At 44.8% G+C, this 20058-nt stretch overlaps 1 protein-coding gene across 1 annotated transcript; it reads right to left on the bottom strand.

The window, feature by feature from the left end:
* Positions 1–582: 582 nt before the first annotated feature.
* Positions 583–4106, bottom strand: LOC119652096 (uncharacterized protein K02A2.6-like). The gene is made up of 2 exons (XM_038056033.1): positions 1316–4106; positions 583–1256 (listed from the first exon to the last, which is right to left on the bottom strand). The coding sequence occupies exons 1-2, from the start codon at positions 4104–4106 to the stop codon at positions 583–585; spliced, it is 3465 nt and encodes a 1154-aa protein (XP_037911961.1).
* Between the last annotated feature and the right edge of the window lie 15952 nt (positions 4107–20058).

Here is a 20058-nt window from a genome sequence, read left to right as displayed (position 1 = left end):
GAACTAAAGGGAGAGCTTCCTTAAAGATTCATTTCGGATTAATGGTGATGGATTTTAATGGAATCACTGAGCAAATAATTCTTCAAAATTCCCGCTATCGCAAGCTTGGTAGAAGCAAACGCGCGCAACATACTCAAAAATAGATCTACGATTGCTCTTCTAGGAAGTTAGGAGGAAATAAGTAGATCCATCCAAGATCAATCTTCCGCAAGCGATTGCGAAAGGCGTTTAATGAGATTCGGTGCCCCTTTTTCCGCTGAAATTGTTCCTCCTGTATATAGCCTTTTTGGCTTATCTGATTCGCAGGAAACGTTTGAACATTTTAATTGTTGTGGAATCATATTTATTTGAAAAAATATTTGACAGTTGAATGTATGTTTAATACAGCTGTAGTAAACTTAATTCACACTATGTATTACATTTAATGGTTAGTTCACACTGTTACATTTCTCCTTCCTTCAGTAATTTTACATCTCTTCGACTAGTCTCTTGGGTCGATTTCTTAGCCGTTGGCTTCGCCGTACTGGATGTTCAATTTGTTGTGCTTCGGTGTGTTGTCCTTGTTCACTCATGTTTCCGTTTTCATACGACGGTATAGCGGGCTGCATAGACTGTCGGGCTTGCAGACTGGTAATGGAAACTGTTTCGCTTAAAATCTGAAACATCCCGGAAGTCGATTGATGGTGGTATTACCCTCCGTTCTCGGATATGATCTGCATGTCGTCTTCTTTCTACACCGTCCTTTGTTCGAACACGGTAGGAATATCGATTTGTTCTTTCGACTATGTTGGCTGGTTCCCACATTTTCTCGATGTCTGTCTTTACGAATACTGGTTGTGCTGGTTGGAACTCTCTGTTAGACTGCTCTGCTTGAAGATTTTGCTTTACATGTTTAAAATGCATCTCTCGCCGTACATTAGGCTTCAGATTGTCAAATAAAGTTCGCAGGCGTCGACCTAGCAAAAATTCAGATGGTGCCTTCCCTGTAAAGGAGTATGGTGTGTTTCGATATGTAAATAGAAATGTGCGCAAGCGCTGACGTTGTGATAAACCATCATATTCACTGGCTTTCATGCGCTCCTTGAATGTTCGTACGAATCGTTCGGCTAGTCCGTTGGTTTTCGGATGGTACGGTGAAGACGTTACATGTTTTATTCCATGACTTTGACAATAATTTCGAAACTCTTCTGACGTAAATTGACTACCATTATCCGACACGATAATTTCCGGATAACCAAATGTTATAAACTTCTCCTCTAGGAATTCGCACAAAGTTCTTGTGGTGGCAGCATAAAGTACATCTGCTTCTACCCACTTTGATAAAGCATCAACAAGCACAATCCACATTTTTCCTTCGAAGGGACCTGCAAAGTCCTACAATGCTCTGGCAGGGACCAAAAGTAGATTGGCAGTTCAGATTGTTTTGGGCGTTGCCGTTGACATGCCATGCATGATTTCACTGTATGTTCCACGTCCTTGTCGATGTTCGGCCACCATACATAGTACCTCGTTAACGCACGCATAGAGCCAATGCCTGGATGCCCTCTATGAAGATGCCTCAATGTTACTTCTTGAAGATTATCGGGCACGATAATTCGTCTTTGCCACATCAAAATACCGTTTTCGTATGATAGTTCCTCCCGTTTGTCGTAGTATGGTTTCAGCTCGTTGTTGATACACTTCGTGTCTGGCCAGTGACGCTCAATTAACTCAATTACTCGTCGTAATATTAGGTTATGTTTCGTTTGCTTCCTAAGTTCCTGTTCTGTTAGTACAATATCATCAAGCTTCCGTGTTTGAATTACCGCATAAATTTTATAAATCTTCTGCGCTTCCTCCGAAATTGCTTCATGTGCGTTTGGTAAGCGTGATAAGCAATCAGCTAGAATATTGTATTTGCCTTGACGATACTGTATATCGTAATTGTATGCACCTAACATTAGTGCCCATCTCGTCAGACGGTTGTTTACGATTTTTTGCAAATTTCGTTTGTCTCCCAACAGGTATTGAAGCGGCTTGTGATCCGTAATTAATGTAAACTTTGTCCCACGTAAATATGGATCAAATTTCTTCACGGCGAAAAATATTGCTAATGCCTCCTTGTCAATGGTAGCGTATTTTTGTTCTGCTTCGTTCAATTTTCGTGACGCGTAGGCGATAGGTAACTCGTTGTTAGCCTCGTCCTGATGATATAAAACAGCACCAAGGCCTACATCGGATGCGTCTGTTGCCAAATAAAGCGGTTTTGTGTGATCGTAAGGAGTTAGCTGACGGGCTATCATATGTCTAACATTATCAAATTGTTTCTGTTCCTTTATTGACCATCGCCATTGCGACTTTGTACCAGCTAATGCGTGTAGTTCGGAACATGCTCCATGTAAGTTGGGTATGAATTTCTCGTAAAAATTGACCAATCCCAGAAGAGATCGTAACTCCTTCTTGTTAGTGGGTATTGCAGCATTTTTGATTGCTATCAGCTTGTCTTCCACTGGATAGATCCCTTTTCGGTTGAATTGATGGCCCAAATAGTCGATACTGTCTTGAAAAAAGCTACATTTGTTCTTTTCGATACGAAAACCAGCTTCACGCAGACGTTTAAAAACTTCTCTTAATGATCTTAGATGGCTATCTTCATCTGGACCTGTAATGCCTATGTCGTCGAAATAGATTGCAACGTTGGGTATGCCAGCAAGTAGATTTTCCATATAATTTTGAAATGTTCCGGGTGCACTCGATATACCAGGAGTCATACGGTTATACTGAAAATAACCTTTGTGTGTGGATATGATTAGGTATTTTCTTGACTCTGGACTAATCTCGAATTGTAGATAGGCATCGCGTAGATCTAATTTCGTGTACTTCTCACCCTTGGCAAGCTGCTGACAGATGTTTCCGAATGTTGGTACTGGATGTCGTATTGTTACTAGTGCTGGATTCAGTGTAACACGAAAATCACCACAAATACGTATATTTCCGTTTCGTTTAACCACGTTGACAGTGGGTGTTGCCCATTCGATCGGTGTTTCGTTGGGGTCAACAGGTGAGATAATTCCAAGCTGCTGTAACCTTTCAAGTTCGAATTCCACGCTTTTTTGAATTCCGAATCGGACTGGCCTGGCTGGAATATGTATTGGTGTTGCTGTTTCCTTTACGTGAATTTTAACTTGGTAGTTATTTATTTTTCCCAGTCCTTCTTCGAATAGCTGCTTGTTCTCTTCCAATATGTCATTTAACTTCTGATGCAGTGGTTTCGTTGTCGGCTGCACGTGGTTGTTGACACGATCTACGTTGTACACTGGTTCGGGCAGTGGCAAATTGAAGGCTTCATTCCACTCTAAGCCAAATAACATTGGATTCGCGTTGTCCACCACGACTACTTTCAAAGATCGCGTTCGCTTGTTCAGCGTCACTGTCACTGTAGCTTCGCCTTGGCAAGGTAAATCGAAATTGCCATAAGCCCGTAGTTTTGTCTTCCCTTTAAGCGTTGGTGATCCGATCTGTTTCCAAAAATCTGTACTTATAATGGAAACTGACGCGCCCGGATCCCAGTCCATCGTACACGTGACACCGTTTATCTTAACGTCAATGTTTCTTTTCTTAGCAATGGCACTCATTACTTTAAAAACTTGCTCACAACTCGAAATATATGTATCACTATTTTTTACGTTGTAAATACGCTGTTGTTTCTTTTTGTCTCTCGCGATCAATTTAGCTCTGCCTTTTCTTATACAGCACGACCCGTAATGTCCACGTTTGCCACACGCTTCACAATTGTGATTCGCCGCCTTGCAGTTGTCTTTTGAATGTCTTTCACGCGCACCACATCTTAAACATTGTTCTTCCGACAAAATTCGGATCCGCTTACCGATTTTCGAACGACGTTTTACTATCTTTTTCACTTCCGCGCATTCACTTTCTACAATGTCTTTTTCCGCCAACTCTCTTGATAGCGCTACTTTGAAAACTGCCGCGAACGACACTTCGTTTGCTATGCCTTCAATATCATCGAATGTTTTTAGCTCTGGCCACCTTTGTTTCAATTCCACTTCAAGTCGGGGATGGTTGAGACCCGTTGCAAACCGATCATGTAATTGACGTTCTAGCATGTCGCCGTCGTAGCCACAATCGCGACTTATGTCTTTTAGCCTGTTCGCGTAAGATTCGAATGACTCATCTTTTTTCCTCACACAATTCCAAAAGTTCGTTAGACCTTTGAAGCGCGTGGTTTTTCGTTCAAAAAGCTTCACGAATTTTTCCGCGATTTCCGTGTAAGTCAGGTTTTCAAATTTTTTCTTTGCGTCCGCAAATGCAATTTTTAGTTCACGATAGGTTTCCGGCTTTAGACATGATACGAATAATTCTCTTTTCGAACTTATATCATCCGCGATTCCCCACATGTGGCACTGAGCTTCAAAATAATCTACGAAAACACTAGCCGTTGTAACGCCATCATATTTCTCACATTTAAAGTTTTTTAGGATGTTTTGTTTTTTTACCTCTGTAGAGATGTTTTCTCTACCAACCGTCACGGTAGCGAAATTTTCAAGAATTTTTAGGATGGCGGTTTGTTGCTCCGCCTGCACACGTAAAAATTCGGCAAACTGTGTGGCGTCCATATTTAACTCGCGCTCGGAAAAACGAAAAACACGACCGTCCTCGTCGCCAGTATGTTGTGGAATCATATTTATTTGAAAAAATATTTGACAGTTGAATGTATGTTTAATACAGCTGTAGTAAACTTAATTGTTAATTCACACTATGTATTACATTTAATGGTTAGTTCACACTGTTACATTAATCTTACCTTTTTAAGGTTCTGTGTAAAACGAAACCCTATTAAAATCGGTTTACTGTCTGTCTGTCACACTCATTTTTTCAGGGACCAGCTGTAGGAATTGACACCAAATTACATCATTCTAGGTCAAAATTAAAGCAGGTGCAATTTTTTTTCACCAGATATAGCCATGTGGGATATCGAATGAAAGGTTGGTGCTTGCAAAGCCGGTCTTAGTTTTGACATCTGTTAAAAAGGTGGGGAGTGCGGGGAGCCGAAAGTGATCATTTCTTTCACCCATTCTCAGAAAACCCAACTGAAAAATCTGAAAAAAAATCAGGAGGGTGCTACTATGTGGTGCCTAGGCTTCGAAATACCTCTCATACTGATATCTGTTCAAATAAAAGTAATAATAGTATTAGGTTGTTGCACATGGAATGGCCGATTTGGCAATCAAGTGAAATTAGTTGTGATTTTGCTGTATCAAACCACCACCCGTTGACACTGTTGGTGTTGGATAATGAAGTATAAATACTCACACATTTAATTTAGGAGTCATTTCAGTTTTGACCATCGTTGTGATAACAATGAATAGAAAGGAAAAAAGGCGGCCAGGGACATTAAGAGCGTATTTGGAGCTGATACGGTAAGCGAACGAATCACACGGCGGTGGTTCGAAAAATTCCGGTCAGGCGACGTAAACCTTCAAAGTGAGTCACGTGGACATCCAGGACCATCGATTGACAACGACGGGCTGCGTCTGCTAGTCGAATCCGACACACGTCAGCCTGTGAGAGACATTGTAGAGAAACTGGGCGTACACTATTCGACAGTTTCCCGACACTTGTAACAACTTGGAAAGATGAAAAAACTGGGCAAATGGGTTCCACATGGCGCTTCGAATGTAAATTTGCAGTTCTTTACTCACCGGCAACAGAAGCGATCCCTTTTTGCACAGAATAGTGACATATGGATATTATACGACAATCGTCGCCGATCAGCACAATGGCTAGGTGCTGATGAACCACTGAGCCTCCATCCGAAGAAGGAAATGGTGACTGTTTGGTGGTCTACAGCTGGAGTTATGCACTATTCTTTTTTGGCACCTGGAGAAACGATAAATGCAGAGAAATACTGTGCCCAACTCGAGGAAATGCACCAAAAATTGAGTATTCAACGGCCGAGATTGGTCAACAGAGATGGTGTAATACTTCTTCACGACAATGCATGAACTCATGTATCCGGTTTAAAAATCGAACGAATTGCAGTATGAGACTCTGCCTCATTCACCATATCCACCGCACCTTTCGCCAACCGACTACCACTTTTTTTAAGTATTTGGATCATTTTTTGGCGGAAAAACAATTTAGGGATAAAGAGCCCATCAAAATTGCCTTCGACGAATTTATCAACACCCGACAGGTGGACTTCTAAGAAACTGGCATACATTCTCTTGAATCTTGCTGGAAGAAATGTAAAAACCACCCCTTAAGTTCATCCTAGAATCACCAAGCAACAATGTACGCTAAAAGATAGAGCACAATCCCCCAAGCAGCACAGTTCGCTGCAGAAGTAAATGCTGATCTAATGCTGATTAGCGAGCAATACCGAAACAAGGACCCGTCCTCATGGTATCTCGACTTATCGGGCACCGCTGCCATCTGGGTTCGGGACAACGTTCGACTTCGTGTTCTTGCCGAAGGCCGGGGGGACGGGTTTGTCTGGATCCGGGGTTTAGGGATAATGATTTTTAGCGTTTACCTGACGCCGAAAGAGACGATGCCGGACTTTCGGCCCCGGCTTGATGCTCTGGAGGACGCCGTTTGGCGGTGATTTCAATGCCAGGACTCTTGAATGGAGCATGCCTCAGTCAGACTCCAGAGGGAAACGGATTCTGGAAATGGTGGCGAGAACCGGGCTCGTAGTTTTAAACACCGGATCCACGCCAGCGTTTCGGGGCCCAGGTTGCGAAGGAAGCATTCCTGACATCACTTTTGCGTCGGAATCTCTGGCATCATCGGTGGATGGGTGGCGAGTCCTAGAAGACTTCTCGGCAAGTGATCATCAGTACATTGCGTTCGAAGTGTTTGACGCTACTTGCCGGCGAGCACCAACACGACGTTCCCCCTGCGTGTGGAATGTCGTGAACATCGGAAAGTTCGTCGAAGTTCTTGGAGCAGGTAGGGCCGCGCTGGGGGGCACTCCCGGGGGTGGTAGTGTCGCAGGTGACACCGTCGTAAATTCAGTGATGAATCTGATAACGACGGCGTGTGAGGCTTCCATACCTCGGAGAGGTCCCAGGCGCGACAAGCCTTCTATGTACTGGTGGACGGCAGAAATTGCCGACCTACGGAAATAGTGTCATAAGCTCCGCCGTTTGGCACAACATTTGCACGCCAACGAGGAGGCATGTGCCATCAAGGCACAATATAGATCCGCAAAAAGGAGACTCCGCAGCGCCATAAATAAAAGCAAAGCTCGCGGCTGGCAGAATCCTGTTAATGAGATGAATGAGGAGCCGTGGGGACTTGGCTATAAGCTTGTCACTCGGAAAATCGGGGCTCTGCGGAAGCCCTGCATACTGAGCACCGACCAGATGGACCACATTGTGCGTGCATTGTTCCCCACACACCTTGTACGGGTTGATGTAAATAGCGCGGAAAGCGTCGTGGATTGCAACCTGTTCACAATGAGAGAGCTCGAAGAAGCGGTTCTCACTATGAGAAACAGGAAGGGGCCAGGTCCTGATGGCATCCCGGCGGAAGTTGACAAACTGGTGTTCCACCAACGGCCAGAATTGCTGCCCGAAGCGTTCAATGCGTGCTTGAGGGAGGGCATTTTTCCTTGTCGCTGGAAAGTGACCAGGCTCGCGTTCATCAGTAAGGGTAAAGGAGACCCGGAGCTCCCGTCTGCATACCGACCGCTGTGCATGCTTGACACGGCCGGAAAAGTGCTCGAGAAGTTCATCAGGGGTAGACTCGCTGAAGCGATCCATGCTGCCGGGGACTTATCCGCAAAGCAGTTCGGGTTTAGAACAGGGAAATCTACAGTGGATGTTGTTATGGAGGTCGTAGATGCGTTTAATCGAGCCGGGGCACACAGCCGCCGATCTCGACGGATAGTGCTCCTCATAACGCTTGATGTCAGAAATGCCTTCAATTCCGTAAGATGGACTGATACGCTAGGCACACTAGAGAACTCCTTTCACGTGCCAAGCTATCTCTTGCGGATATTGAGGGATTATCTGAAAGACCGCTCTCTGCTCTATGAGACGCTAGGGGGCCAGAGAAGGATGGAAATCACATCGGGAGTAGCACAACGATCCATCCTAGGGCCGGACCTCTGGAACGCTTCCTACGACAGTCTGCTGAGACTCAATATGCCCGAAGAGTCGCGCCTGGTCGGTTATGCAGACGACGTTGCGGCATTTGTTGCCGAACGTACTGTTGAACAGGCGCAAGACAGACTTGGCATATTGATGCGACGGGTAAGCGGATGGATTATTTCTTACGGTTTCAACCTTGCACTGGGAAAAACCGAAGTAGTCATCCTGACCAGAAGGAGAATCCCGACCCTGCGTCCCAAAACCAGCGATTAAATACCTTGGTTTAATGCTCGACTCGAAGATGAGCTTCTTCGAGCAAATCAAAGCAGCAGCGGACAGGGCTGCAGCTGGAGTCGCGGCCTTGAGTCAGCTAATGGCGAATGTAGGCGGCCCTATATCAACTAGGAGACGTTTCCTCATGGGAGCAACGCAGTCTGTTCTTCTCTATTGACAAGGAGGTGCATCGTAAATGCCTCGCTCAAGTGCAGAAGCGGGGAGCTTTGCGAGTGGCGTCTGCTTATAGCACCGTCCCCGAACCGGCTGTGATGGTGATTGTGGGAGTGATCCCCGTTGCCCTCCTAGCCAAGGAGCGCAAAGCTATCTACCGTCTTAAGGGCGAAAACTTAAGAGAAGTGGTTGCCCGTGAAGAACGTCAACGCACCCTTAGCGAGTGGCAGCTTTCTTGGCAAAATGAGCCAAGGGGCAAGTGGACTGCGCGGCTCATCGACAAATTAGACCCATAGTTGAACAGAACGCACAGTGAGATTGATTACTTCCTTACCCAACTTCTAAGTGGGCATGGAGATTTTTAGTCTTACCTGCACAGGATTGGGAAGGCGTGATCTCCTGATTGTGTGCTCTGCAATGGAGTGGCGGATGACGCTGAACGCACTTTTTTCTCTTGCGCGAGGTGGGACGGCCTCCACCAGCAGCTTTATGCAGACGCAGGGGAGCTCTCTCCAGACAACATTGTCAGAGAGATGCTGAAGAGCGCTGGCAGCTGGAATCGTATTGCGCATTATGTTCGGGGTCTTCTTATTACGAAAACGATTGAACTCGACCGGCGGAGGGGTCGGTCGGTAAGGGGTTCCCTGAACTAACAACAACTCCCTTCCTCTCCTCCCCTCCCGTTGGTGAAAGGAATTCCCTGACTTGAAGGCTCCCAAAGCCGGGAGAGCGGGAGGACTAGCCCAAAGTAATGTGTCAAACGGTTCCAGGCTAGTTCTCTGATCAAAGGGAGGTGTTTAGTTTGTAGTCCGCCAGCGTTGTTGCGCTGTTGCGGGAGTCCAACACTCTGTGCGTAAACGCATTCACCTACCCTACTCCCCACTATTAATATCAAAGTTATAAGAGGTCAAAATTGTCGTTTCTGTCCAAATTCAAGACTCTGAATGTAAGTATCACGCGAAAGCGGATATTCTCACATAATATATGTATGCATATATTACGTGCTAGATTCGAATGGGACAAATGTCCACTCAAATATATTCTTATATGAACAAAATTACATAAAACCCGACTTGTTTAGCTTTTTTTAGTCGCTTGTATATCAGTATCAATTGCTCAATATAAATGGTATTCAATTCACTTTACGCGCGGTGTAATTCGGAGATATTCAGATGCGTACAATCATACATAAATGCGCGCATGTATGCATCATCATGTGATACTAGGAAACCTTTGTTTTAAAGGGTGAGCATAATATTTATAGCTTTAATATGTAGGTACATGTGTATATCTTGCAAATCGGAAATTTATGAAGAACTGTTTTGAATTTTTAGCTGTGTATGAATGGAAAAACTTGCATAGAAACTCAATAGGAAATTGAAATTTAATAGTGCTTTCAATGGCGGTGAGAAAAGTAGTGTTTCATGTTCCTGTCTAAACCTTGATATAAAGAATCGCATAAAAGAAGTGACCAGAATGGTATTCAGATACACTGCAATTTCCTAACTTCTGCGCATTTCCAAGAATGTTTTGTTTTTCTAATCAACAGCGGTTCGTATCACATTCAGTGGTGATCAAAGGATGAAACTAGTTGTTGTGTAAAGTTTCGTCCGTGTTAATTAATTTTGTGGGTAGAAGATTTGTGTTTCCCGAGAAGTAACATGCCAAGCGCTTCATGCAGCGTGTGTTCATCTTATATAAGAAACTTAAACGCATATTTTTGTATCCGTATATAGCTACAAACCCAACATATTCCTTCAAATTTTTCCAAACTACAAGACGTACGTACATATTACAGCCGTAGATATTATCCTCACCCTAAACAAACAAACTACCTGTTTCCGAATGTACATATAACGTACGCATATTAAATACGGCTGGTTTAATGTACACATATATCTATCTGAATTAGACACTACCCGCAAACTTCATTAGCACGCATATACTATATACCTACATACACGCATGTCTGTTTGGAGTAATTGATATTCATACACAAATGACTAAAAAACTAAAACGAAATAATTCTTCCGGCCCCCATTCATAAGAACTCATTTCGTTGTGGTATTGCCGAATTGATTTGTGATTATGACGTCATGCCGGCTGTAGAGCGCACGAAATTCACAAAAATGGCAAAGTTTTACTATGTATAACTTTGATCATAATAGTTGGATTTTCTTCAAACTTGACCAAATTGTGCATTTGTTATCCATTATATCCGTGCCATAAGGGGTTTGCCGGTTAAATTTCTAAAATGTGCAAAATATACTATTATTAACTTTATTTGTGCAAATATCGGAACCGGATGCACCACTGTGATTTTTTTAAGATTTTTCGGTTGGATAGGTTCTAAGAACGAAACCTGTTACACTTTTTGTGGTCATATTTTGAGCCCTCACTGCCCTGTGTTTCACCCAAGGTGAAATATGGAACCAGTTTCGAAAAGTACTAAATGAGCCCTTTCATTTGATACCCCACATGGCTACATTTGGTGAAAAACAAAATTGTACCCTCCATTCACATATATGGGGAGCCCTCCCCCTTAAACTTGGCATAAAATGGCGCCACTTGCTGTATGTAAAGGGAACAACAGGTCACATATTCTTACCAATTTTCGCGCCAATCGGACTAGCCGTTTCCAAATAAATCGGGTGTGACAGACAGCAAAATCCGGAGGACCCAGAAAGGGGACCTCAAACTGACGACTTTCGTAAACAAGTTATAAACTCACTTGGGAAGAATGTCGCCGTTTATTCCCAAAAACATGAGATTTACATCCAATGCAAGGATCTCGATGAGGTAAAATCCAGAGAAGTCATTGCCCTGAAATATCAATTCAAGTTGGAGGAATTCAGCGAAGAATCTATCGTGAGCTTAAGAAAAGCTTACGGCGGTACACAAACGGCTACAATGCGACTGCCAGTCGAGTCAGCGCAGGTTCGGATTGGATGGGTTGTTTGTCGACTAAGGAAACAGATCTCTTTAAAGAGGTGCTTCTTTCTTTTTCTTCAACCTTTGTCCCGTTCACAAGCGGGGTCGCCTCGTCGTGATCGGTTTCGCCATTTGGCTCTATCGAATGCCAGATCTGGGTGCAATCTCGAGGCTTTCAAATCCCCATCCAGCGTATCAAGCCACCGTTGCTTAGGTCTGCCTTTTGGTCGTTTACCATCGACTTCGATGTTCAGACCAATCTTGGCAAGTGAATTCTCGTTTGCACGAATTGCGTGACCATACCATCGAAGACGCCTCTCTCGCAACTTTTCCACGATCGGTGCAACCCCATAACGATCGCGGATATCCTCATTTCGGATGTGATCTAAACGTGTGACGCCACTAGTCCAACGTAGCATCTTCGTCTCCATTACCGCAAGACGCCGTTCATTGTCTTTTATGGTCGGCCAACACTCAGAACCATAGAGAGCCACTGGACGGACGACATTGCGGTAAATTTTAGATTTGAGACGTTCGTTGATACGTCGATCACAAAGAACACCAGTTGTGGAACGCCACTTCATCCAGGTTGCGTTAATGCGTGAAGCAATTTCATAACGCAGTTCTCCATTGGCTGATAGCGTTGAACCGAGGTATTTAAATCGCTCAGTTCTGGGCAGATCACTACCGCTGACAGTGATTGTGCCTGTTTCATGGGGATCGGTTGTCAAAAATTCAGTTTTGTTTAAATTCAATCTGAGACTGTGTTGCATGAGGCGATCATTCAATTTTTGAACAAGTTGCTCGAGATCATTTTTGCTATCAGATGCTAGGAAAACATCATCTGCATAAAGCAGTGTGTAGGGCGCTGGACGTTGGATATCCCGTGTGACGGTGTCCATAACAAGGACAAAGGTGCTTCAAATGTCTAATGTTTGGACACTTCGCAAAGGCATGCACTAGCGGCATCGATCGGCTTTGTGGGCAAAAATAAGTGGTATATTCGTATATAGCTGCTATGCCCCACCGAGCCTCACATTGCCTGAGCTTGAAGACCTGTTAGACGATCTTGTTCACGGCGCAAGGCGACGAGGTCCAAAGGTGACAGTCGGTGACTTTAATGCGTGGGCTATCTGGTGGGGCAGCAAAGAGACTAACGTGCCCATTAGAAACATTCGCCCAGTTGGATGTAGTTCTGGCCAACGAAGGCGATGTAAACATCATCATAATCAACGGCGCAACAACCGGTATCCGGTCTAGGTCTGCCTTAATAAGGAACTTCAGACATCCCGGTTTTGCGCCGAGGTCCACCAACTCGATATCCCTAAAAGCTGTCTGGTGTCCTGACCTACGCCATTGCTCCATCTTACGCAGGGTCTGCCTAGTCTTCTTTTTCTACCATAGATATTGCCCTTATAGACTTTCAGGGTTGGATCATCCTCATTCATACGGATTAAGTGACCCGCCCACCGTAACCTATTGAGCCGGATGGGACAAATTGTCAACGGTCTCAAAGTTGTATTCTCTCTCCTATCCTTATTCTTCTTCGTCTTTGTGTTTGACCAGTGCGGTTTGATGTTGTTGGTTGATTCTCCTTCGGTGCTGACGTTGCCACCATATATTTTGTCTTACCTTGATTGATGTGCAGCCCAAGATTTCGCGCCGCCTGCTCGATCTGGATGAAGGCAGTTTGTATGTCTCGGGTAGTTCTTCCCATGATGTCGATATCATCAGCATAGGCCAGTAGTTGGGTGGACTTAAAGAGGATCATAGTTCTTGCATTTACCTCAGCATCACGGATCACCTTCTCGAGGGCCAGGTTAAAGAGGACGCATGATAGCGCATCCCCTTTCCGTAGACCGTTGTTGATGTCGAATGGTCTTGAGAGTGATCCTGCTGCTATTATCTGGCCTCGCACATTGGTCAGGGTCAACCTAGTCAGTCTTATTAATTTCGTCGGAATACCGAATTCTCTCATGGCTTGTACAGTTTCACCCTGGCTATGCTATCATAGGCGGCTTTAAAGTCGATGAATAGATGGTGCAACTGTTGTCCATATTCCAACAGTTTTTTCATCGCTTGCCGCAGACAGAAAATCTGATCTGTTGCTGATTTGCCTGGAGTGAAGCCTCTTTGGTATGGGCCAATGATGTTCTGGGCGTATGGGGCTATCCGGCCTAGCAAGATAGTGGAGAATATCTTATAGATGGTACTCAGCAACGTGATACCTCTATAATTGCTGCACTGTGTGATATCTCCCTTTTTATGTATGAGACAGATGATGCCTCGTTGCCAATCGTCAGGCATTGATTCGCTATCCCATACCTTGAACACAAGTTGATGAACCACTTGGTGTAACTGGTCGCCTCCATATTTAACCAATTCGGCTCTAATTCCATCGGCTCCTGGCGACTAAAAAAGCTGATGGATTGCACGGACTGTTTCGCCTAAACTTGGTGGTGGCAGTATTTATCCGTCGTCTTCAGTTGGCGGGACCTCCAACTCGCCGATGTTCTGGTTGTTCAGTAGCTCATCAAAGTACTCAACCCTTCGCTCTAATATGTCCATTCTGTCGGAAATCAGATTTCCCTCTTTGTTTCGGCAGGATGAGCATCGAGGTGTATAAGGCTTCATCCTGCTGACTTGTTGGTAAAACTTCCGCGCCTGGTGCTGTTTCTCCCTTTACTACCCTATATGTTCTGAGAGGTGGCGGCGTTCGATCAACACGTAGTCAATTTGGTTGAAAGTGGTCCCGTCTGGAGAGGCCCACGTATGTTTGTGGACCGCTTTCCGCGCAAACCACGTACTTCCAGCAACCATTTCGTGTGACCCTGCTAATTGAATAGTCCGCAGTCCATTATCATTTGTTTTTTCATGTAAGCTATGGGAGCCAACGTATCGCCTGAATACGGGCTCCTTCCCTACTTGGCTGTTAAAATCCCCAAGTATGATTTTCATATCATATCTGGGACAGGCTTCGAGGGTTCGTTCTACTGCCTCGTAGAAGGTATCCTCCGACTCTGCAGTCTCCTCTGTAGGGGCGGGAACGTTTATGAGCCTTATATTTCTAAACTTGCCTCGCAAGCGCAGAGTGCATAGCGGTTCGCCTATGTTTTCAAAGCCGATAACAGCAGGTTTCATTTTTTGGCTGACTAAGAAACCTACTCCGAGCACATGGTTTACTGGATGACCGCTATAATATATGGTGTAGTGGCTCTTCCCCAGGAAACCGGTCCCTGTCCATCGCATCTCTTGCAACGCTGTTATATCAGCCCTATATTGGGACAGGGTATCGGCTAGCTGCTCATCAACTTCACCTCTGTACAGGGAGCGCACGTTCTTTGAGAAAATGCGCAAATCGTTGATCCGTTGTCGTTGCGGGTCCTCCGTTTTAAAGTCCGTAACATCGGTTTTCCGTGTAGGGTTGTCAGCCCTACCCAACCCCCAACCTGAAGGACGAGTTGGTACAATTTGTCCCGTTTTTAGGCGCGGGAGACTCGCCTTCATCCTTCTCCGTCTGCAGCTTTTCGTTAAGAAAGAGCTCCCAGCGGTCACCACGTGGACGTGGAGATAGGATTTGGTAGTAGAGCTGTTGGTGCTGGTTCAGCAGGCATTTCCAAGGTTTTATGCTCCATCGTGGGTACCAATCCACGTTTCGCGCTGGGACCTATACTACCCTTTGACACTTATCGGAAAGGGGGATCTGGTTTGTCAGCCCAGCGTTAGCACGTGACATGTCCTGGCAAGTTAGCAAGGGCTTCACGTGTGGTGACCACCAGGCAATCACTTTTGAACGAAGGGCGAAACCACAAGGCAGGAGACCCGCATCTCAGATGCCGAAATCCGAAGGAACACCAGAATGGTGTGCAAACACTCCTCTGGTGAGCAAGCATTCATGGAAGTAAGGCTATACCTGCCTAGCAAAGCAAGCACCTCCACGGATAGAGCTCTCCATGTCCAAAGCGTGTGACGCGTTGATGCCTAGGAGATGCTCATTCCCCACTAGAAGATCCAATTATTGGTGGCATAGAAAGAGAGAACTGCTCAGAGGGTAATAGGTAGGATCGATCAACGGCAAAAGGAGCATCCCTATAAGGAAGCTCGCAAGAATCTCAAGCTCCCCATCCAGCGGAATGAGAGGGAATGTTTCAAAGAACTCTGTTTGGAAGCGGACATAAATCCATGAGGTAGCGCCTATAAAATCGTGACAGGACGATTCAGTGGCCGATCATCTCCGCAGATTACGTACCCTATGCTCTTGTTGAGGGTATCTTTCCTGCATCATGGAAGCGGCAGAAACGACCTAAGGCTGGCAAACCTCCAGGGGAATCGGCTTTTCAGATAGGTAGTGCGGATTCCGTAAAGCCAGATTAACCATTGATCCCATCAAAATGGTTATTGGCTTGGCTGAAAATGCTAATCTCGGAAGGGGTTGTACCAGCAAATATTGTGTGATGGTGACCCTGGATGCGAGGAATGCATTCAACTCGGTCAATTGGAACCTTATACGAAAGTCTCTGGCGGCGATTGGTATTCCCACCTACCTCGCCGCTATTATCGATAGGTACTTGCAAGAACGGACACTGTGGTATAATACCGATGATGGACCCAAGGAGTACGTTGCCTCCGCGGGTGTCCCACAGGGCTCTGTACTGGGCCCACTACTATGGACATCATGTATAATGATGTACTTAACCTTCCGGTTCCGAAGGAAACTACGGTGGTGGGTTACACCGATAATACAGCACTGGTTGTGGTTGTAAAACATCTCTAGGATGCTGAGTTGTATTCAAGGGAAGAAAGCGCGGAGGAAAAGACGGAAGCAGTCCTCATCACTGAGCGCTGCAAAAGAAATTACGCCTGCTTTAGAATCGGGAATAGTATCATCACTTCCAAGCCGGCCATCAAATACTTGGGGGTGATGATAGACGGAGGACTTCACTTTAAGCCGCACATAGAGCATACTTGTGGAAAAGCATCCACCACGAGTATGTTCTGGCAAGGATGATGCCGAACATAGGAGGACCGCGGCATACTTACAGGCTGCTGCCAGGGTGGTGAGTTCTATCATACTTTATGCAGTCCTATTTTGGGGAAAAACATTGTAGGTTTTATGTAATGCACATAAACTGAGGTGGGGGCATGGGGAGGTCAATTATAATCTCACCGGCCATATAGGATACGGTCAATTTGAATTGGACATCTCACCTTATTGTTCAAACTGCGAGACCTAGCTAGAGTAAGCTAACTCCGTCCCGTGATCTAATGCCTAAGGGTAGTTTCACGGGTTTTAGTGGGTAAAAAGCCCATACTCTGGCGTGCCCAGGGTAGAGTCTTTTGAAGATTTCCATCTCCTTTAAAAAAAATAGACAGACAGACGGACAGACAGACACCGAATCGATTCTAATAAGGTTTTGCATCACACAAAACCATAAAAAAGTCTAATCGAGGATAGGGAAAATCTTAGTTCCTACACTAAATAGGTTGGTCGTCAGTTGGCTTCAAGCCAATCTTGGCATTCTTTAGGAATAGAGTTCTGTTGGCTTCGTGCCTAAGACTCTGTGCTAGGAAAGGGGTAGTAACTCAAATTGGCACTGCGCCAAGGGTAATTATCACGCTTTCATCCGAGGATGCTGGGAGTCCTGAGTCCACATCCACTTGATGATGGACCGGACAACTTGGGAAGCAACCTCAACAAAAAAAATTCACCTCGGCCTGGTGCAGGTTTGTACTTAGGACGGATTTCACTTCAATATAATTCGCACTCATGTCGTGTTTGCGATTATATATAAATGGAGCTTCGGTCACGTTGCCCCAGCGCACAGATGAGACAGCGCCTGATGAGTTGCCTCTGCCCTGGACAAAACCGTCAGTAAAGATTTTTTCTTTTCTTTTTGAACTTCTTTAACCCAAAAAGAGGAGTCCGTGGTCTGTCCGTCATCAAGTGAATGCGGAGCCAAGGTTGCCAGCACCCTCAACAAAAAAAATCACATATAAATAGAGCGATTACCACCTGCCGGCACTTTCGGTCACGCTGCTCCCAAGGCACAGGTGAGGCAGCGTCTGATGAGTTGCGGCTGCCCTGGAGGAAACCGTCAATGAAGATTTTTTCTTTTCCTACAGACGGAGTTATGACGATTAGTGTGCTCGGTACTGCTGAACATCCTGCACGCAGATGTTATGTGTGGGATGGTCTCCTCTTCCCAGTTGCATAACCTACAACTGGAATTTGTGATTGAGGAGTCGTGAAATATGTACCGTTTGTAATTTTTTGTTGGAAGCGAAGTATCCTGAATTGAAGTTAGTAATGCTTCGCTCTCCCAAAATAGTACACCGTTAGTCAACCATTTGTTGGAGGCTTCCATATCAATGCCTGGCAACAACAAATTTTTTATATGAGCTCCGTGAATTGGTTTCTTCTTTTCCTACATGTCTATCTTCATTTAGATTGAAGTAACATTCAACATGGAATCCCATTCTATGCTTTTCAGTTCAAGGCAGACAATCTATTATCTGCCATGACGGTAACCTGATGTAATTGGTTAGAGGATCGTTTCTCGAAGAGAATGCACGGGATTATAGTGTTTTTAAATCAAGTACCCCCTTCTTCCTTGATGACGTGGGATGTTGTTGTCCTTACCCGTCTCTTGACAGATTCTAAATCGGTATTACTCCACTGTGTTGATTGCCATGCCAGTTTTCAGGACAAGGTCCAGACGCCATTCAAATTCCTCCAGCAACTTAGATTTCATTATTACCACAGCTTGTGCTGTTGCTTGCAATATGCCGAGGTAGTTGTAGACGTCGTCCGAATCAATTTGGATATTACTGTAGCTGTATCCTTCGTTGTCGGAGTGTTTTCCCCGAACAATTGTTTTTATGCGACATTTCTCCAAACCCAACTGCATGCCCGATATCCTTACTGAAGTAGACTTATTTATTTATTTAACGGACAACAAACAAAGTAAACTCCAATTACTTATTGTTCTCAGGTGAAGAAAGCAATAATTTTATCCTATGCTTAACACTACTTAAAGTAGAGAAATTAAAACGACCAAGCGGTTGTGCGTTGTAATTTCGGCAAAGCCTGGGAATCAAGGAAGAAAGTACACTTCGAGCTCTGCGAAGGGCACGTTGAAAATGTCTGCATTACGTGTGTTATAAGACGGAGGACGGCAGGTTATGTCGTTAGCGCCGGAGCAGTCCATCAGACCTGAAGAAAGTTTAAAAAATGTGCATAAATCCAGATGGGATTTACGCTGTTGAAGGAAGGGAAGGTTCACAAAGCGGAGGCGGGAGGGGTAGTCCACACTGTGTGTGAACGAGAGGTGACTAGATCAGGGAGCAATACTCGAGTATTCCTCACGTGGGAATTGCAGAGAATTATGGAGGGTTGAATGGAATCAAAATCAGAGAAGGAGCGAAGTATTATATAAAGCCTGAGGTCGAGGCAATGGGTGTCAAACTGCAGCTTATTGTCGATTTAAGCAGGATAAGGAATGTCCGTTAAGAAAGTAGGAGAAATAAGTGGGTGAGGATTTTAGGGAGTAACACATAGAGTATGTGTGGCGCAGCAGGGTTAACAATATCCGAAATTTGTTTTCCAATGTTGTTAATTCGATTGACAGTTGCCACCACCGGTGTTCTCCGTGGCTGAGTAGGCCTTGTTGAGTAAAAAAAAAAATAATGGAAAGTAAAAAAATGATTTGACATTTTTAGATTTTTCAATGAAGGCGAACTTGAGAATTTACATCGAAAGAAGATTTTTATCTTCAATCGCATCTATCGTCAAAATATTATTATAAGTGAACAGAAACATGTTATGCTTGAAATCGAAAGCAAGTACTAGTGATAGTCAAATCCTAGAGACCAAATTGGTGACCCCGTGTATGCAGTAAAGTGTTGTTCAGAAGTTTCTGTGCATTTCCCGAGTATTTTCTGGATTCCAAACTCCAGTGCAAATTCAAGAACATCCCGAAGTTATGAAGAAACCGAACTGCGCTTCCGTGATTCCAACTACGAGCTCAGGTTTAACAGCACCAGGAACCAGGCGCTGCGCTAATTTCGGAGACGTGACCGCCCCGTAGTTGAAGCCACCAGCCTCTTAGAAGTGGAAGCTGACTTCGACGACGTCACCGCAGGGAGCCGGAGCCGCCGTCAAGAATCCCAAGTTACGACGGATTCAGCTGACAACAGCAACAACATCAACAATTCTCACCGGAGGCGTTGAACAATAATTACAGAATTTATATTAAATATGAAATCCAATCATCATCATCAATGGCGCAACAACCAGTATCTGGTCTAGGCTTGCCTTAATAAGTAACTCCAGACATCCCGGTTTTGCGGCGAGGTCCACCAGTTCGATATCCCCAAAAGTTCTCTGGCGTCCTGACCTACCCCATCGTTCCATTTTAGGTAGGGTCTGCCTCGTTTTCTTTCTCTACCATAGATATTGCCTTTATAAACTTTCTGGGCTAGATCATCCTCATCCATACGGATTAAGTGACCCGCCCACCGTTACCTATTGAGCCGGATTGTATCCACAATCTTGCGATTATAGTATCGCTCATAGATTTCG

This window comes from Hermetia illucens, chromosome 3, assembly GCF_905115235.1.
Source record: "Hermetia illucens chromosome 3, iHerIll2.2.curated.20191125, whole genome shotgun sequence".
NCBI classification, from domain to species: Eukaryota; Metazoa; Arthropoda; class Insecta; order Diptera; family Stratiomyidae; genus Hermetia; species Hermetia illucens.
The sequence above is the reverse complement of the archived record's forward strand: the minus strand, read 5'-3'. Positions and strand labels throughout refer to the sequence as shown.

Excerpts from the sequence above, each read along its gene's own strand:
- LOC119652096 (XM_038056033.1), bottom strand. The coding sequence starts at position 4,106 with ATGCTAGAACGTCAATTACATGATCGGTTTGCAACGGGTCTCAACCAT. Across the intron at positions 1,257-1,315 it reads CTTGTTGATGCTTTATCAAA|AGGAGAAGTTTATAACATTT; the intron begins GTGGGTAGAAGC and ends GCGAATTCCTAG.